At 61.7% G+C, this 20,105-nt stretch overlaps 1 protein-coding gene across 1 annotated transcript in view; it reads right to left on the minus strand.

Annotated features, from left to right (window-relative positions):
• The window catches only part of TBC1D22A (TBC1 domain family member 22A), a 312,955-nt gene that overhangs the window by 71,454 nt on the left and 221,396 nt on the right, over window positions 1–20,105 (minus strand). The window contains exon 11 of the mRNA XM_079937136.1: window positions 13,203–13,330. Coding sequence (XP_079793262.1) covers window positions 13,203–13,330 — 128 coding nt within the window. The remainder of the gene's footprint in view (window positions 1–13,202; window positions 13,331–20,105) is intronic.

A 20,105-nucleotide genomic window follows, 5' to 3' on the forward strand; every position in this document is an offset into this window, starting at 1 on the left:
TTTAAAGCGATGGCTGTAGGACTAGGAACTAATACGGGGGAAAGAAAAACAAAAGGCGGCATGATGGGGCAGTACAACAAACGCAGAAAGCAAAACCGTATATAATGCGTGATTACTACGTCTAAGAACTGCCAAGAAAGGATGCAGAAGAAACGTTAGCATGCTTCCACAGTGGCTAGCTACGTCAGGGGGCGGGTTTTCTTTTCTCTAAAAGGTTTCTGCAACATACTCTCAGGGTGAAATAAAAGAATATAAAATTTTAGAAAATGAGCAGTGAAGGAGGCCCACTGGGAATTTAATCGTGGTCTAAGGTTTATCTACAGCAGTGCAACTGGCGCCGGCCAAGGGGGCCTTGATGTTCAGTGACCCCAGGGCAGGCTTGTACCTTGCTCGGCAGGCTTCTCTGCACTCACGGTTAAGTACAAAGAGGTCTGCGGAGGAGCTAGGTTGGCATTTGGAAAGCTCGACGCTCACACAGCGAGAGGAAGCCAATGGCTGGCCCAGGACACCGTGCTCATGTCACAAAGCCTGGTCTCCCAGGGCCCAGGAAGAAGCCAAAGCCCACCAGCCGCACTGAGTGGCCACCCCAGGGCACCACGGCCGTCTCCTCGTGGTCGTTAACAAAAGGTCACGGAAAACTGGCCTGGAAACCTCGAGAATACTCCCCACACTCGGGATGCACCAGGCCAAGCTCCAGAAAGCAACTCGCAGGCTAACTTTTACTTTTTGAGTTTCTTCCAGAGGACGTAAAAATCAGGGCAATTACCGGGCAATGCTAGACCCGTAAAGAAGAGTCTGTAAACCCAGGGCACAGCGGTCAGGAGAAGCGCCCCTGCGTGGACGGCCAGGACGTCTGCCAGGAGCTCTCAGCACGTGTCCCCCGGCACACCCACGAGGCATCCTCACCCCCAACGCTGCTCCTGAGTAAAGAGCAGCGGGTGCCCTGCCGGGGCGCCAGGGTCAGCGAACCAGACGACCCCTCCCCGCCCCACGCAGGGCATTCACAGGGGGAGGAGCCAGGCAAGGACGGCGACTCTCATTCAGTGTCCCCGTGCACCTGGGGGTCCTGCAAGGGCACGGGGTCGGCACACGAGCAAGGCCCGGCGGGGGTAGGTGTCCCAGTGCCTACTGTGACTCTGCCTGTCCCACCCCCACTCAGGCCTGCCAGCCGCCATCACAAGCACCTGAGATCCCACGTCTACCCTGCCCTTTGCCCTCTGCCCTCCGCCTGGTAAGGAGGCCTGTGTAACCAGGGGCAGGGGTCGAGGCGGAGCAAGTGCACATGCTGGGGAACACATCGGGCCCCGCCTCCCAGCAGGCCCACCCAGAGAGCACAGAGGGGCCGGGCCACATCTGGGCTGCGAAAGCGGGCCAGCAAAGAGCCGATGCCACCCCTCCTCGCCCAACAATGATGAACTCTGTCCTTCCCAGGGCAGCGCTGCCTGGGCCTGGCGGACCCCCGGAAGTGTCACCACGGAAGGTCCACGCACGCCATGTGAGTCGCAGGCCCTCCCCTGGGCTTCCTGTCTCGCCCACACGCAGGGAGCCAGCTCCTCCCCGGGCGGCGGCCTCAGCTGGGCCCCTCCTCTGCTGGTCTCTCATTCCTGCTCTCGCCCCTTGGGCTGACAGCAATCTAGCCTTTCATTTAAGGCACAGGTGAACGAGTCCTTCCTTTTGCCCTCAACCCACACCTACGGGGAAGCCCAGCCCGAGTGGTCTGGGGAAGAGGCAAGTGCACGATGCCTGCACAGCCCCTTCGGTCACCAGACGGGGGCAAAGCCCAGGCTTTTGAACAGAGGGCCTCCCGAGGGCAGGTGAACAAAGGGCGTCAGTAGATTCTGCGGCAAAAAGAAGCCTGAGCACGGCTGAGGGACCCCAGCCCCGTGCCCAGCCTGAGGGCTGCAGGCGGGAGGGCGCTCTCCCCTGCGTCTCCCAGAGCCAGCCGCCCAGGGCGTGCACACGCGGAGACCCTCTAAACGCCACCAGCTCCATGTCCCACACAGCTGCCAGCTCCCAGAGCGGCCTCCTGAGGGCACATCCCGGCGCCCTGTGAACATGCTGGCCTGGCCTCCCCTCCCTGCCTGGGGCTGCCCCGCCTCTGCGCTCCCGCCGCCCAAGGTGCTGAGGGACTGGACGGCCACGCCCAGTGCAGGTGACCAGCTCAGTGGCCACAGAGACACACCTCAGGGATCGTCACTCCCTTCCCAGCCCTGTCAGGACGCCCAGGCTCTGCAGCCGCTGGGGCTGGGCTGGAGGCTGGACGCCTCCTGGCCCTCTCCGTGCGCCCAGGGCCACCGCATAGGGACACATCCTGTCTCCTCTGGGTCTCCTCCAACAGCCCCCTTGAGCCTTCTGTCTAGAGGCCAAAGGATGTCAGACGAGCTACTTCAGGCCACAGTGCGGATAAAACACTCGTAAGCGCGTCATTTTACAGCTGAGCACAGATGCGACAGGGCCACTACCCCAGTGTAGCCCTGCGCGAGGCCTCCAGCCTCCTCACCCGGAACGCGCGCACACGAGACCCTGGACACCCAGCCAGGGCTCCAGCAGCCCCGCTCTGGGAGGCGGGGGGGACGCGAGCACAAGTGCGACAGGGCCACTACCCCAGTGTAGCCCTGCGCGAGGCCTCCAGCCTCCTCACCCGGAACGCGCGCACACGAGACCCTGGGCACCCAGCCAGGGCTCCAGCAGCCCCGCTCTGGGAGGCGGGGGGGACGCGGGGATTGCCCGCGGCAGCGTCGGCTGGCACCGCGACTCCGCGGGAGCTGGAACCCGGGAGACGGGGCCACCGTGTCAGGGAGACGCAGAGCCAGCAGGAACAAGTTCCGGATGCGAACCCCTGTCATTTCTGCCCATGCACCCCAGTTCCACACCCAGAGCCCGAAGACCAGGTCGGATGCCAACGCCAGGCCCGGCCCTTAGACGTGGGCTGCACGTGTGTCCCCAGGGGTCTCGCCCTCCTCAGCTGTTCTCTGTGGTTCGGTCCCTCACCGGCTGTTCCTGGTCATCCCCTGGGTGCACCTAACCGGTCGCTAAGGGACTGGGGGCCTGTCCCAGAGTCCACAGCCTGCCAGGACCGGAGGTCGGTGGTGCACCTACAGGGAAGTGACAAGACGCGCAGACCCCTAGCAAGGACTGAGTGGCACAGGTCTCACTCAGCCTGAGCCAGGCCTGCAGAGGGAAGACATCTCCACAGTCCCCAAGCCCTGAATAAGTTCTGATCAACCCATCCTGATGGAGATACGAAGAAAGAAAGTCTTAGCGTCACTAAGGACGTTCTCCGTACTTCTTCAATGCCACCCCTAAATCCCCAGGCCGCTGGTTTAATGCCGCTCTGGAGCAGGGGGTACAGCCCTCTTCCAGCTCCTCCCCGCAAACTCAGCAGGGAACACAGGCTCACTGAATATGCTCCTTTCTATAGCCTTCGCCGGCTGACAGTGATCTACGCCTGCTTCCTGGAGGGGGGCCCACGTGAAATGCTCACGATCTCAAACCTTAATAGGCTTATGAAAAAGTATGTTGTAAGGCGACCTGCTTCTCGGTCTAATTAGATTAACCCAATCCGTCAGGCTCACCGCCGCCTGAGTCACTGAGAATCGCGCTGCAGAGCCCTGAAGGTTCAGGAGGGCCGCGCGGCTGGCACGCTGCTCAGCACCCCATGGGCTCTGCACTGAGCGCGCTCTCCACCACCAGGCACCGCAACCCGCACTCCTGAGGGCACCGCAGAGTGTGAAGGCCCAGGGCCACCTTCTGGAGGAGCCGAAGAGCAGGTCCCAATGACCCCTGCAAATGCAGGACCACGGAACAGAGGATGGAGCCTCGGGAAAGCCTGCACATCGTCTGAACGCAGCACCAGTCGCTAAGGTGGCAGTGACCCAAAGCCGAGGCTGGACAAGCAACGGGGCAGAGCCTGCAGCTCCGGGCCCTCCTGCACGCCTGGCCCCTCCGCCGCGCCCACACGAACACCTCGGCAGGATGCCCGGCCGCCCCGCCAGCTCCTCCCCTGGGCCCCAGGGCTCCATCCGCCACTGCCCAGCGGGAGGATGCGGGGCTGGCGAGAACCATGACAGAGAGCTGAGCGCCCGGCGCCTTCACCAGAGCCCCGAGGCAGCCCTCACAGCAGCAACGGGGACTCTTCACGGGTGGGATCAGAGGTGCAGCCACAGTAGCAGGTCGTGCTGCAGGTGGGACTGGCGGTGTGGCCACAGCTCCAGGTAAGCAGCACAGGTGGAGCTAGAGGCGTGGCCACGGGAGCAGGCTCTGTTCTCCTTTACGGACAGGAAACCAAGGTTTGCAGAGGTCAAGTCACCATTTGGGAACACAGCTGGCCCACCTCCGCGGATGAGACCGTAGGCCTGCCGCCCCTCACGGCCTGTCCTGTCCCGGCCCCCAAACACCCCGGGAACAACCACACCCAGCACAGACCCTGCGGTGCAAGCCGTGCGCGCCTGCCTCTTCCAGCCTTGGAACACGCTCTCCCTCCCGTGCACGCTGCCCCTGCTTCGCTCCGAACCGGCTCTGTGCCCCGGCCTCCGCAAGAACTCCCCGTGCACCCTCTGACCCTCAAGGTCCCCTCGGGGAGCCTCCTCAGCCCCCCTGGGCAGAGTGCGGTGCCCCCCAAATCCCCGGCGCCTACGTCATCACTTCCATCACAGCGCTTCCTGCCCGGGCTGTAACTACACCTCCGCCCCAGGCTGCGGACCCCTAGGGGGCAGGGATGCTGCCTCGCGTGTCTCAGTGGAGCCCCGGAGCCCCACCCCGCCCTGTTTTTTGTGCACCCGGGTTCACATTGTACTTGGTGGGCAGGCAGCTGGGTGGAGGGAGGGAGGGAAAGAGGGGCGGATAGAAGGAAAGACAGATGCCCGTAGGACATCAGAAGATACGCCCCCTTTGGGCTTAGAAAAGTGTTACTAGTAGAACTAACTTGCATTTCCGATGAGAACTGAAATACAATTCCATGGACTGACAGGCTGAACTCCAAATTCAAAGTTATTTCTGGGAAGGCACACACCCCCGCCTCCCAACCTTTGCAAAAAAATTTTTTTTCATCTGAAAGCATTAGTGGGCCCCAACACCATGCTCACTCTGTGTGGACATCAAGGACAGGTTTGAAAACTCAAAGGCCCCAGTTGAGGGCTTCATCTGCCGCAGGCCTCCACAGCCCGCCTCTCCGCCGACAGCTGCCACCTCCTGCCACCTGCCTGCAAGTCTCCGGAGCAAGTGCCAGGCCTCCGCCGGCTGGCCAGGGCCCCTCCCCTCGAGGGCCAGCAGGCGTCTCCAGCACAGGAAGCCCGACAGGACTCCTCCCTCCCACGCCCTCCCCAGTCTATCCCACCCCATCTTGCCCAACACAGTAGACGCACCTGAACCATCTCCTGCCACGGAGACACGAATGCACGAATTATCTCCTGCTGCTCGACAAAGCCCACGAGCCGGGGCAGGACAGGCGTCCCTCGTCTTGCTGTCTGCGTGGCTCAGACCTGCTTCGGCTGGGTCTTCTGGCTCAGGGCCTCGCACAGGCTCAGCCCAGGGCCAGCTTGGGGCCGTGGTCATCTCGTGTCCCCAGGCTCGTGGCTGATGGCAGCCTCGGGTCCTCCCCTCTGGGCAGCTGACAACGTGGCAGCAGCTCCCCTCGGAGCAAGCCAGGGTGGGAGCAGAGAGACGGGGTCACAGTCTCAGAGGTGACATCCCCACACGCTTGCTGGATCCCCTTGTAGGAAGTGAGTCACCACCTGCAGCCCACACTAGGGGGTGGTGCCCGCAGGAGGGCAGGACACGGACACCTGGCAGCGGGCACCACTGCAGGCCCTTCCAGAATCATCCCCCGACCTAGCCGCGTCTCTCACTCTTCAGCCCGTCCCTCTGACTCCACCTTCAAACTTCAGGGTGTACATGACGTCTGGAAACACCCGTGCCGCACCCTTCACCAGATGCCCCAGCCTGGAGATGCCCGGGCAACGGGCACAGTCACACGCGGTGCCTGATTATGGCAGATCCAGCTCTGCTCGCGCCTCTCGCCTGGAGCCTGCGGGCCTCTCCACACGGCCCCCACCCCATCCCGGCCGGGCTCTCAGGACGCCGTTAGCCTGAAATGCTCTTCCCTGAGAGCCCCTCCCAAAACTCCCGTCACACAGCAGCGCCCCTGCAGGGCCACCTCCTGCGGACCACCTCCCTCCCCCCCGCTGCCCCTGGCTGCACAGCCCTGCGCCCCCCCACACACACAGCCAGGCCCACCTTCTCCCCAGGGTTTGCTTGGCCTCCCTGACGGGAGGCGGGCTCTGTGAGATCAGGACCCACCTCTTCCGTGGCTGGGTCCCCAGCGCCGAGGACAGGGCCAGGCCCACAGCAGGCACCCAACACGCGAGCACTGACTGTGACTCCGGGGCCCGGCCGGCCACAGGGGTCCCACACCGCCGGGCTCCTTCCCGGGAGGCCGGGAAGTCTGCTGAAGTGCAGGGGCGGCCTCCCCTCTGGCGACAGCTTGCTCGCCGCCTCCAAGGATAGGGAGGCTGTAGCAATGGGGAGACTTCACCTAAAATGGCGCAAACGGCCACGCCTGCCACAGCAGACGGGGCATCTCAGGACCAGAGCCAGCTCAGGGCCTCGGGGCACGCAGGTCTCTGCGGCAGGCAGCGGGGGCCCCGGCACGTGAGGGGGCAGCGGGCAGCTGGCCTTCAACGGGCCCGAGGCCCTGCCCTGCCCCCTGCCCCTGACTGGTGCAGCCGGGAGCTGTGAGACACGGGGCCGGATCCCAGAAAGGGCCCAGCTAGGCCCCCAGGACCCTGGAGGAGCTCAACACACAGCCCTGCCACCGCATGAGAGCGGAAGGCTGCAGCTCGGCCCCCTGCCCTCACACACAGGGAGCTGTAGGGTGCCAGCTCCTCAGACCGCAGCCCCACTGTCCCCGCACATGGCAGAGTGCTCGGCCGGGGCCAGGGACACGCGGATGGCGGGGGCCCAGGTGGTGGGACCCTGCTTGGGCCACACGCCGCTGGAATGACGCAGAGGCCAAGTCACTTGAGCTCCGAGACCCCAGTTCCAATTTCTGTAAAAACTGGTTGATAACAGTGACAGCCCGGCAATAGAACCCAGAATTTGTACAGCTCTACAGTCTACAAAATACCGGGGACAGCGGTGTGGGAAGAAAAGGGCTCTTACCCAGCACCCACTGCGCGCATGGTGCTTTCTAAGCTCCGCGCGGGAAGCACCCAGTTCCCCACGAGTCTGGCTGGCGTGGCCGCGTCTGCCCCTGAGCCCGAACAGCAGCGCAGCTGTGCAGCCCACGTGGCCCCCGGGCCCCAAATGCTGCCTGCCTCGCCCTTTACAGGACCTGTCTGCCGATCCTTGCATTAGAAACTCCTCCTTAGTCCCAACAGCAACCCTAGGAGCTGAGCTTCAGGACACCGGACCTGCCCAAGGCCGTGAGGACAGCGCTGGGCTAGGATGGAGTCCGTTCTGCCAGAGTCCCAGAGGTCACAGTATCCACGGGGCTTACGTGGAACATCCAAACAAATCCTTACGTTCCATTTGGCCACAGAAGAGCGATTCGGAGCTTTATTGGTAGAAAATGCCCTCCTGCCACTTCCCTCTGACGGCGTGTGTGCCAAGAGCCAGGGCCAAGGGCCGGGAGCACCACCCCAGGCTGCTCTGAGGCTCGAGTGAGACGGCCCTGCACCAGGAGGGAGGGGCGGTGAGAAAGGGAGCAGCTCGCCAGCCAGGCCCCCAAGTGTGTGTGTCCACGTTTCCTCTCCTGTGTCAACAGCCGGCCCCTACAGACGCACTCGGGGACACGAGCAGTACGTATACATTCTTAATTAGAACTCCAGCGGCCTTTAGACGCCACTAAGAAGGAATTTAATAAACGCTTTAAGCCAGTGAAGCCACCTTGCAACACTCACCTGGCAAAAGGAAGTTTTTCCTTTTCTTCTAACACAATCACTAGGTTGTGGGAATCGTCAGCCTCCGTACGCCCTCACCTACCCAAGCCGCAGTCCTCGGGATGGGGCGGGGCCACTGCCGTTCCTGAAGTCACACACATCACCACCTCTGCGCGGACACGAGGCTGTGATGCCCCCTCCCCTGGCCCGGGGCCAGTGATGGGTATCAGCCAGTGATGGGAAGACCTCAGTGAGAGCCGGAATGGGAAGGAAGGAAGTTACTAGAACGTAGAGAACAGATAGCACCGTTCTGAGAACCTGGCTCTCACATTTCCATTCCAGAAAGCTGCTGACGTTCTTTTTCACTCCAAGACAGGTCCCAGCGGAGCACACCCTTCTGAATCAGCCTCGGGGCGCCGGGGAAGGAGGGACAGGGGCAGAGCTGTCCACCGCCCGGTGCACCCACCTCTTCGGTTCTACCGACAAGCCCGTCAGCTTGGAAATGCCCGGGGTTACCCACCGCAGCCCCCTCCCTGCACAAGCGCACCTCTCAGAGGACAAGGGGCTCCAGCCAAGTCCATTTCCTCACATTCTCCCCAGGGCTGGCTCGAGTCACTGCCCTGCCGGACCTGCACCTGACAGCTGCTGCCCGATGCCCACGGGTCCTGACCTGACAGCTGCTGCCCGATGCCCACGGGTCCTGACCTGCCCGCTGCTGCCCGATGCCCACGGGTCCTGACCGCCCGCTGCTCCCCGACGCCCACGGGTCCTGACCTACCCGCTGCTGCCCGATGCCCACGGGTCCTGACCTGCCCGCTGCTGCCCGATGCCCACGGGTCCTGACCTGACGGCTGCTGCCCGATGCCCACGGGTCCTGACCTGACGGCTGCTGCCCGATGCCCACGGGTCCTGACCTGCCCGCTGCTGCCCGATGCCCACGGGTCCTGACCTGCCCGCTGCTCCCCGACGCCCACGGGTCCTGACCTGCCCGCTGCTGCCCGACGCCCACGGCCCTGACCCGCTGACCCCACCCGTCCCTGACAGAGCAGTGCTGCATGCAGCTACCCGGGGTGGGCCTGTTCAACATAAATCTCAGTGAACCAAAATGCAAACTAGAAATGCAGTTCCTCGGTCACACTGGTCATATTTTTCGAGTGTGGAAAACCCACATGTGCCTAGAGGCTCCCCTCTGGGTGGTCCCGTCATCCTAGAGCCTTCTGCTGCCCTGGGGCCTCTCTCCCTGGCTCGCACTCTGGTGCGTCCTCTCCTGCCCGGGGATGCCCTCCTCCGGCTGCCCGGCCTCTTCCCCTGACCTTCCCTAAGCCACGTCGGCCACGCCCACGAGGGCCTTCCTTTTAAAGGCCGAGTAACGTTCCATTGTGTGTGTGTGTGTGTATGTGTGTGTGCGCACGTATATATAGACACACATATGTGTACACACACACAATTTCTTTATCTTTTCATCCATCGATGGACACTTGGGTCGTTCCATATCTCGGCTGCCATGAACATGAGGGTGCAGATACCTCTGTGAGATAATTTCATTGCCTTTAGACAAGTTCCGTAAAGTCGCAGGATAAAAAAAACATCAACATACAGAACTTGGTTGCATTTCTATACACGAACAATGAACTGTTGGAAAGAGAAATTAAGAAAACCACCCCATTCACAACTGCATCAAAAACAAAATGCTTCGGAATAAATTTAACCAAGAAAGTGAAAAATCTGTTCACTGAAAACTAAAAAAAACACTGATGAATGAAATTGGAGAAGACATAAATAAATGGAAAGACACTCCTCATTTGTGGACTGAAAGAATCAGTACTGTGAAAATGTCCATATTACCCAAAGCGACGCAAGGCATTCCCTACCAAAACTCCAACGGCATTTTTCACAGATACAGAAAAACAAACCTAAGATCTGTATGGAGCCACAAAAGACCCCGAACAGCTAAAGCAACCTTGAGCTGGCCGACATTCTAATGCCATTTAGGAGAAAAGAAATACAAACCAGGAAACGCACTTCGATCTCCCATCTTTCAGGAGATCAGCAGGTGCCGACCCCTCTGGCTGTCTCCTCCCGGGCAGGTCCCCGGGTGGGGGGGGGGGGGGAGGACACTCCCACTCACAGTGGGGGAGGGGGGTTTGCCGCACCGCCGACACCCGGAGAAGCTCACGCGGTCCTTGCCCGCGTGGTGGGACAGCAGCCCCAGTGCATATCCCAGAGAGCGAGCAACTGGGGGACCAGGGACCCTCCTCAACAGCGCACAGGCACACCTACTCCCATGGTCTGGGAGGAGGTCAAGCAGCTCAGACAGAAGGGAGGCTTTTGTCCCAGGAACTGCCGGGGGAGGAGCTGGCCCGGGAGTAAGGGGTTGCGGTCCCTGTAGTCAGTCGCCTGTGCCCACCAGGCCTCCAGACATAAAGTGCAGCCAGGGACGCGGGGAGAGAGCGCAGCCCTAGGACCCACCTCTGCGCCCAGGGCGCTGGCAGGGACGCACGCACTCCCCAGGACTCCAGCCGCTGCCGGGAGACGCCCGAGGTGCAGCCCTGGGCTTCGCAGGGACGCAGAGGCCCACGAGCCATGAGCCACGGCCACCGTCCGGGGCCCACCCACGTTACGATAAAATAGAAGCCGCATCTGTGGCTGTTTTTCCACAGGAAAGCAATTCCAGAGAAGGTGCGTGAAACCAAAGACCCCGAGGGAGGCCCGCTGAAGCTGGAACGCAGGCCTCGAGGCGCAGATTAGCTCTGAGCACAGAGGGGCGAGAGCTGAAGCGCCGCTCGGTGCCCGCCAGCAGGCAGGGTGCCCTGGAGCCCAAGCCCCCGAAACGCGCAGCCGAGCTGCTTTCCGGCCTGCTGCCCCAGCCCTCCGCAGCCTGGGACTGGCCCCCCAGGCCCTCGGGGCCGGACCCAGAGGGCCGGGCTCGACTTCACTGTCCAGGTAGCAGCAGGAGGCGGCAGGTGTGTCCTGGAAACACCCGCGTGCCCTCCCGTCAGCCCCGCGGGGCCCTCGCTCGCTAGGGAGGGAGCCCACGCCTCCTCCGCACGGAGCAGGGGCGTGGAGGGGAGCCCACGAGAGGGGAAGCGAGGGCTGGGAGGACACGGGCAGGACAGAGCGCATCCTGGCTGCCCCGACGGCCTCAGCCCTGCGGCCGTGGACCCACAGCACAGCACAGGGGCCCAGAGTTTTCTCTCTCATTTGAGGTGTCGGCTCCAGCTATGGCGGGTGGGACGCACCCTCTGGGAGCTGGACCACAGCAGCCTGCACGGCGCCCGCGCCCCGCGCACTTCTCGCATGGGGCACATCACGCCCCCAGGGGGCAGGGCTCACCTCCCTGCTCTTCGGCTGCTTCTGGATGATCTGCGCTTTTTAACTGCCTTTCTTCCTCCTTGTAACTAAGGCCCCTCATGCGTTTCTGTGCCATCGGCTAGTCCGCGGCCTGGGGCACATTATGGGTAGCCTTTTGTTGACATGTGCCCCAAGAGGATTTTAAGCTACCTTGCTTGTAAGGGATTAAAGAGTTCCTGAAACCTGTAATGGCCCAGCTAATAAACACCCTGGTTTAAGGGAGAGTAATCACCCGATTGCCGTCCTGCGATTACTATGTACTTTCATTGCCAAAAGATGCAACACAATTTCATGGTCACTTGGGCCTGTAAAATAGAAATACCCCCAAGTTTTAAGATACGAAAAGGTTTACGACGAGGGTACCGTCAGTTCAACGACCAGTCCACGGTACAAATGAGTCAATCCACAACAAAATTTAATTTCAAGAAAATTAACTCCATAAAGATGCCACGATTGTGCTTAGAGTTTTAATATCTATAAGGAGTTTTAGTGAAGTGGTGCAGGACCACAGACGCGCAGACCCATTTTCTGCTCCTCAAAATGCGACTGACTTAATACCTAGTTTATTCATAATGGGGACAGTATTACAGGGGACTCTGTGTTTAATGAGGGGGGTCAGGACCTCAGTGTAACCCATCACCAGTGCAGAGCGTTCAAAATTTACGGGATACGAAGTTTTGCTTCCTGCAACGTAATGAGACCTGATCGATTGCACCAGGCCAATGGCCACTTTAACCAAACAGCCCCCCCAAAACGGCTTTACATCCCAGGAAATGTGAGTGGCTAGAAATTCTGTAGCCGTCAAGTACCTACGAAAGCAAAACCAAAGTGGGGGATTCGGACGCGGCTACTGACCGGTCGTAATTCCTGTAGCCAACACCATTAGAACACACAGCTGCACAAAGGAAAAGCAAAGTCACAACACAGGGCTTCAGAGCCACAGAAACAGCCACAGACCCCGCGCCGGGCACACGGGCCGGCGTGAGGAACAAAGCTCTGGGCTACTGTTCTCGATGACCTGGGAGAAGTGTGCTCAGAACTCAAGGCTGGCGGGCACGGGGGCCAACAGGGCAGCAGCTCAAGGTCCCCATCCCACGGGACGATCGTGCCATATAGACCAAGGGCTCCATTGACGAGGAGGCCGGGGGGCGAGGCCCTTCCAGCCTGCTCGGGGCCTCGGGACCCCACCGCCATCTTCGTGGACGTCCATGCACGGGAGCCCAACCCTGCGTCTGGGGCTCCTGCTGCCCCGCGAAGAAGCCCGTGGCCTGGGGCTCCCTCTCCCAGCCTCCAAAGGCAGCTGCCCCGTCCAAGGCCCACAAAGGGCTGGCGCCCAGTGCAGGAAAACCTTGCCTCCCCGAGTTAAGAATGAAAGCCAGCCTCTGAGGAGACGCCACTCCAAGTACACACAAGGTGCCTGCTCACCGCGAGGGATGAGGAAAGGCCAGCGTGGAACCCCCGGCACGGCCTCAGCCTCGGCAAACATCTCCAAGAAACGGGAGAGGAGTTAGAATAAGCAACATGACACTCAAGGGAACAAAGGTGGTTTGTTCCAGAAAACGCTGTGGAGAGGAGGAAACTTCACAGCGCACTGAATCTGTCGGGGACTTTTTAAAATCTTTATCACGAGTGACTCAAAACACAGCCAAGGTGTGAGTCCTGAGCGTGAGTGTGTCCGGCACATGCAGCTCAGAGTCTCGCTGGAGTTACACCTGCCCCGGGGCCCCGGCCAAAGTGCAGACTGCACAGCGGGATGAAATCCAGCTACAGGTAAAACTACATCAAGTTCTTTTCCCTGTCTTACGTCTAGTCAAATGACAAGAACGCCAGAAGTGGACTCTAAAAAGACAGCATTTCAGTGGAGAGGATGCTTCGAAGGCGAAATTGAGCACAGCAAACGGACGCAGAGCAGCAGGCGGCGGGAGGTGAGGCGCCGCGGGCACCGCGGGAGGGAGGGGCGCGAGGGGCGCTCACCTGGTAGGTGTCCCACAGGCGGATGGTGCAGCGCAGGGGCACCTCGCGCATCAGCAGGTTGTTCATCCAGCGGAAGGCGAACTGCAGGTACCTCACCTCGTGCTGGTCCAGGTGCCGGTGGACTGGCCCTGCAGGGACAAACACAGGCCCCGCGGCTGTCAGGAGAGCCCCCGGGGGTCTGCCCCTTCCCTGAGGCCCCGGGCTCACCTCGGAACCCCTCCACCCAGCCGAGGCACCGCCCCCAAGGAGCACGGACGGAAAAGGAACTTCCACCCCAAGGCCTCAGACTCTCTTCCTCAAGGATATGGGTGGTGACGGCAGTAACGGTAACTAGGACCACGACAGCTCCTGTGGGCGGACTGTGCGCCCCGTCTGGGATGCCCCGAGCCCCACCCCAGGAACACGGGCAGGCCCAGTCCTGCCCTACAGACGGCGGCACTGGTTTGAGAGGCCAGCGGACGCTCGGGGGCACGCGGCGGGGCTCAGCTGACCTTCACCCGTCTGGCCCACCAGATACGGGCTGCAGTCCTGAGAGAGGGGATGGCTTCGCCCTCATGCCGGCCCGGGTCCCATGGGCTCCTGGGCCCCACGGGCTCTCGGGCCCATCCCTGGATCCTAGGTTTGGGGCTTCTGTGAAGACAGCAGGGCCCCTGGGGAGAACCAGGCCCGAGGCGCCATCTCCCACCAGCCACAGAGTCTCTCCCCGTCATGGCGCTCCACGGCTCGAGCCCCCAGCGTCCCCTGCCCAGGCCTCTCTGCTGGGCTCTCAACAACCCGCGGGAAAGGCTTCAGAGCTCACTGGAGCTCCGAGGCCCTGGGACCCTGGAAGTGCCCCTCCACGGAAGCAGAGACTCGGGGGTCATGGTGGCTGTGCTGCATTTCCCAACATTCTGCCCTGGGAAGAGCCACTCGAAGGGCCAGGGGAGGACGGGCGCTGCCTTATAAAACAGGCAAGTATGGCCTAATTACCCAGACTGGGGACTGGGACATGCCCACCCTGACTTCCGGCCACCAGGACCCACGAGTGTGGCCCACGGCCCCGTGTCTGCACATGCCCAGAGTCACTGGCTCCTCCTGTGGTCTACCCCCCGCTCCCCGCCTGCCCTGAGAGGCAACCCTGAGAAAAGTGTACAGCTCCTTCAGTTCTCCCAAGGAAAGTTCTAGAAGCGGCAAACAAACAAGCGACAGCCAGGGGATCAGGGAAGCGCGAGGCCAGCTCAGAAGGCTGCAGTGTGGGCCGACAGCGACCTCGGGTTCCCAGACGCCACCCTCATCTCAGCGGCTGTTAAAACACAGCTTTCTCGGTGCATCTCGACTTTCTGGATCAGAATCTTCCCGGCGGGATCTGAGTTTCTGTGTCTCCGGAAGATTCTTATGTCAGCCACACCCCTGTGCTGGGAGCCCTCGCAGGGACAAGTTACACAAGGACTCGGCACCCGGGCCCCCAGAGACAGAGGAAGACGGGGCTCCAGCCTCTGACGCAGGGTCCGCGTCCCGGGAGGAGCTCCCCACGCAGGGCAGGGCGGGCTCTGTGGTCCGCCCTGCAGCTGCTAACCGCTTATGTTGTGTTAGATACACTTACTTGTTAACTTCCCCTCACGACCCAAAACGGTCCCCTGCTGCTCCAGAGGAGGATGAAGTGGGAGCAGAGTCACAGCACAGAGCCTCCACAGCGGCAGCCCCGGCAGAAACGAGCCACGCGGCTTGTCACCGAGGAGAGCCCTGGGGTCTGCAAGGGGAAGTGTCCTCCCCGTGTCCCCAGCTTGTAAGCTCAGGGGGCCGCCTAATACCACGAGGGAATTCCTCTCAAGACATCGTGAGGGCCCCGTACATGGCCCACAGTTTGAGAGACACCAGCTGGCAGACAAAGAAGGACCAGCTGGGCCAGAACCGCCCTTCTCGGCCCCCGGCCCCCCAGCACTGCGCCTGCTCGGGTGACACCGTGTGCCCGGCGAGGCCCCACCCGGGCGCCGCCCCAGTCCCTCCCCCCGTGCCAGCCTCCTTCCTCCTGGTTCCACAGCCTCCTCCCTGGACCCCGTGTCACACTGCCCGGGCTTCGCTGCTTAGGGCTGTGCCTGCCCCAGGATGTGAGCTGCTCCACAGCAGGTGTGGTGCCTGAGACCCCTCCGTACCTGCAGCCCCGGGACACACTAGGTGCCCAGTAAGCATGAGCCAGACGACGGGTGAATGAATGAATGAGGGAATGAATGAAGTTAGAAAACGGGTAACTGAACACGTGAATAAACCGCCCATTTCTCAGTCATCCGCCCCCATTTCTCCACGACGAGATACTGCGGAGCTTTCCAGCAACGCGATGGGACGTCCTGCTCTTTTCAAAGAATTAAGATCTACCTCTAAGCTGAAAACAGCGGCAGCTACAAAGCCGGAAAGTTCCGTGGGGCCCTGAGTGGCCCCCCGTGCCCGTTCCCGAAGGGTGGCAGCCGAGGCCGGGGCACCGACGCGAGCACGCTGGCCAACGGGAAACGCAAATACCATCAACACCTGAAAACCGGCCGTTCAGAAAATGAATCAATTTACTGAACAAAGATCTTTTACACAGAAACAGGGGAGTGAGCTTCCACGAGTGCAGTCGGCAGCGGGGGCAGAGCGGGCGGAAGGATGGCGACAGCTCCGAAGAGAAAACCGCCTCCTGAATACAGAGCGCCCGAAGGAGGGGGACCCGGCAGGGGCTGCTCCCAGGACAGGCCTGGACGATCAGGGGCTCCAGCACCTGCCACTCACGAGCCACTGAAACTCTCCGGGACACATGGGTCGAGGACAGAGCAGCGGGCGGCAGGCCGGCAGGGCCAGGCGCCTCCTGCCCAGGCCCGCACGGGGCGCCGACGCCACCCCACACCAGGCGCTCGCCGGGTGTTGATAATCGGGAAGGCGGGGCGACTCCGAGTTCACCCTCGCGGATTCAGGTGGCTTTTCATGGGTTGTGGAGCCCTGGGTGTCCCTGGACCGCGGTGCCCGTGGGGCGGGACCTTGTCTGGACCCAGGGATTGGCACAGAGCCAGGCCCGGCGTGTGGCGTGTGCCCGGCACATTCGCGGGTCAAGTGGAGTGACGGCCGGATGCGCTCGGAGGCGGGGGCAGGGCGGTGGCGTGGAATGAGCCGCCCGCAGTCCCCCAGCCACGTCCCTGCGCCTGCAGTGCCACTGGCCTCCTCGGCTGACGCAGAAGGTCACCGTTTACAAGCGGGGAAAACAAGCAACTCTAATAAGTGCCCGGGAGGCACACGACACCTTTCTAACGTGAACTGGCGAGCAAACTGATTTGCAAAATTAAACACATACTTCCGGAACATCTGTCACTGAAGGAACCTAACCAAACAAGTAAAAATAAACCCCTCTTCTCCTCCGTCAGTCCCACCTGAGGCCCGCCCACGGGGCTTTGGCAGACGCCACCCCGTCTCAGGCTCGGCCAGAGGAGCCCATCCCAGCCGGAGCGCGAGGACCAACGGCCCACTGGCCAGCTCTCGCCCACGGGACCTGTGCCCACGCGAGAAGCAGGCGAGGTGGCCCATCCGGGGGTGCACGTGGCAGCGGCAGACTCAGGACTGTCCCTCTCCGTGTCCTGAAATGACCCCACGATGCCAGATGGGCCCACAGACCCGCCCGGTATCTCCGGGTACCAGCACCCTGGGCACAGCCGGGGCCTCTGCAGAGCAAGGGCCACAGCGTCAACCCCACGAGGACACGGGCAGAGGCTGCTCATTCATCAGCTCTTTCCGGGAAGCTCTCGGGCGTCTCCATGTACCCCACCGCCTGTGACAGTGAAGCTACAGAGGAGACGTGGCCGGCGTCCTGCCCTCCACGAGCTCAGCAACGTGCAGGAGAGATAGAAAGAAAACGCAGCTTTGAGCCTCCGAGCTATTTCACCAGAGTTACCGACTGAGTGTCCTGAGGGCCTGGGCTTCTCTTCTGCCCGACGCAGGCCCGAGCTCCCGACAGCAGCGAAACAGGCAGCCCCGGGCCCACCTGGTGGGGATGCGAGCTTTGTCCGCCAGGCTCCGACCCACGACCAGGCCCCCCCAGCCAACAGGAGCAGCCATCCCAGGACCGCGGGAGGCACTCCTTGGTCACGTGGAGGTGGCCGTTTCTCACCGATGGCCTGGCTTCTCCGGAAGCCACAATGAAGAGTGATGTGGCCACGGCCCCCGCCCACCTCCTAACGCACACAGTGAACTTCTGGGGAGGCCGCCTCTGCCCTGAACGCGTTGAAAAATGGACGCCTCAGCTCCAGCCACGACTTTCCATTTGTATACATTGGAGCGCAAACGTATGTGCCAGAAAGATTCTTATAAGCAAGTGTGAGCAGATGCTCTGTCACTGATAAAGGTAACTCGGTTAGCAGTGATTCTGGATTTGAAATTTCCATTTCACTGGAAATTAGAGGGGACATGGAATGAGTGACCAGGCAGATGTAATTATTATCATCTTTCAGGCTGAGGCGACGTTTTTCCATCAAAGCCTTCTGAGGCAGACCGCCACAAAGGCACAGGAAGTGCCCATCGCCCAGCACGTGCTGGACGCTGTGTCCCAGCACAGTGACAGACCCTGGTCCCAGGGTCTCAGGACACGACAGGAGCTGGGCACTGAGCTCCATTATGCCCACGTGAGGAAGCCCCAGTAAAAACTCTGGACACGTGGGTTCAGCGGGTGAACACGTGAACCGTGGAGGGCGACAGGCGCTGACCCCAGGGCCGAGAGGAAGCGCCGAGTCCCCGGGCCCCTCCCGCCTCACCCTGCACTCTCTCCCCCGCCGGCTCTCCTGAGCTCTGTGAGCTGCTCCGGCGAGCAGGCCCTGGGGCCCCAGGAACCGCTGCCTTTATCACTGATGGGTCACAAGTGCGGGCGGCCTGGGGACCACGGGCGTGCAGCTGGCGCTTCCCGGAGAACTGCGCCCTTCACGGGGGTCTGACGCTCACCCTGGCAGGGAGTGGCAGCGCTGTGCTGCGGGGCACCCACTTGGCACTTGGTGTCCAAGCAGAGGACTTCCTCCAGCATTAAACGACCCTGAGGGTTGAGATCCAGACAGACATCAGGGCAGGGGCCCAACTGCAGACACGTTCTCCCCAGATCACTCCTCCAAGGCTAGTTGAACACAGGCCAGGCCGCGGGGTCGCTAGCTTGTTGTATAGGAAGAAGAGGGGTGGTGGTGACGGCGGGTCGGACCCTACAGGCTGCCGCCCGTTTGTAAAGTGGGCAGTACACGCCCGGGAGGAGGTCACACCGGGCACACCTGGCCTTGGGGACAGGGACACCACCACACTCTCAGGACCCCAGCATAAACAGGAGAGTGGATGGAATGAAGCCTCCCAGCAGGTTGTAAAGAAATAGCGTTTATCTGGCACCACGCACACCACCTTTCCATCCCTAGAGAGGCACTAGGTTCTACTTTTCCGACAGAACCTCATCCAGAATACGAGTTCTCCTGGAGCTACACAGAACTGACGCGACGAGCTATGAGACCATGCTCCCTTCACAGACGTGCTCACGAGCATCTCGCCGAACGCCCCAAACGGGGCTGTTTCCACAGAGCGGGGCACCGACTGCTCCACAAGCCACATGAGGGCTCCCTGCCCCTAGCCCTGGCCACGCCCAGAGAAGACAGGAAGTGGGTGCGACGCCAGATCCGGTGGATGGACCTCGGCCCACCCCCCACACCCATGCAAGGCTCCAGAGGGGACACAGGGCGGGGCTGGTGAGGCGTGCAGATCTCAGCGAGCTGCACTGTGGACAGACCTGAGCTCGCCGTGGGCAGGAGGCCAGCCCTGACACCACCCAAGTCTGCGATGAAATCGAAGACGTACAGCTTTCCCAGAAGTCTTCCCTCTCTCCAGATGCACTTTAAGACTGAGAATCCGCCACAAAATATGTGTGAGAGTCTGACCTGGATTTGAGACTCCCCATGCCTGGTACTGGCTGGTCCCTGCCTCCCCACATTCAAGACTCAGCTCGAGCATCACTGCCCTTTTGAAGCCTTTTCTGACCTCTCTCCACCCTGGAGCTGACCCCCCTTCCTCAGTGCCCCTACCTCGACTCCTAGAGAGTGACTGTGACACTTCGGTGGCCTTGAGGTTTGCATGGCTGGGTGCTCTCTGCACGCACGCAGCCGCTCCTGGCCTGGCCCTCGGGATGAGTGAACGGTGGGGCTCGTCCTCCCATGGGACACCTGTGTAAACCAAAGACTCAACAGTGGGTGCCATGAAGGCAGCTTCCCCAAACATCCACCTGGGGCTCCTCAGGCGTGAGCCGGCCAGCCAGGTGACCACGGTGCGGAGCGGGGGACCTGGGGCATGAACACCGGGCATCTGCCCGCCAGGAGGCCAGCACCCACACCAGGGTCTGGGCTGCCCTGACCAGGCTGGCTGACAGGCCAGCAAGTGCTCAGGGGGCCTCTCCGAAGGCCCCCCCAGGGCTCCCAGTGCTAAGACAGAGGGGGTGGACCAGGGTTTCGGGGCACCAGCACGCACGTGCACACAGTCTTAATGAGCCGGTGAAGCCCCGTGCTACCAGGAAGGGCTGGGCTCTTGTGAAGCAGGGAAGGACCGAACCAGGGAGACGGGTGTTTGAGACTCCTGGCGGCCCTAGTTCAACCCTCAGCTGCTCGGCCAGCCCGGGGTCATCTGAAGTGAGGAGGGCTCAGCGGAGGCTCCGGAGGCCAGGCGGGGCTCTGCAGGGGCCTGAGTGGCGGATAAGCAGAGGCTGCTCTCCACCAGGGGACGACCAGGAGGAAGACAGCGGCCTGCGGCTGACCCTGCTCGCCTACAACCGAGACCCGCAGCATGTTCCAGGGGCCGGGCTGCTCCCGGGAAGGAGCCAGCCCTCCCTGCCCCCATCCTACCTGCTGAGACCCCCCAGCATGGCTGGATTTCCTGTCCCGGCCCCTCTTCCCA

The sequence above is a fragment of the Stenella coeruleoalba genome, assembly GCF_951394435.1.
Source record: "Stenella coeruleoalba genome assembly, chromosome: 11".
NCBI classification, from domain to species: Eukaryota; Metazoa; Chordata; class Mammalia; order Artiodactyla; family Delphinidae; genus Stenella; species Stenella coeruleoalba.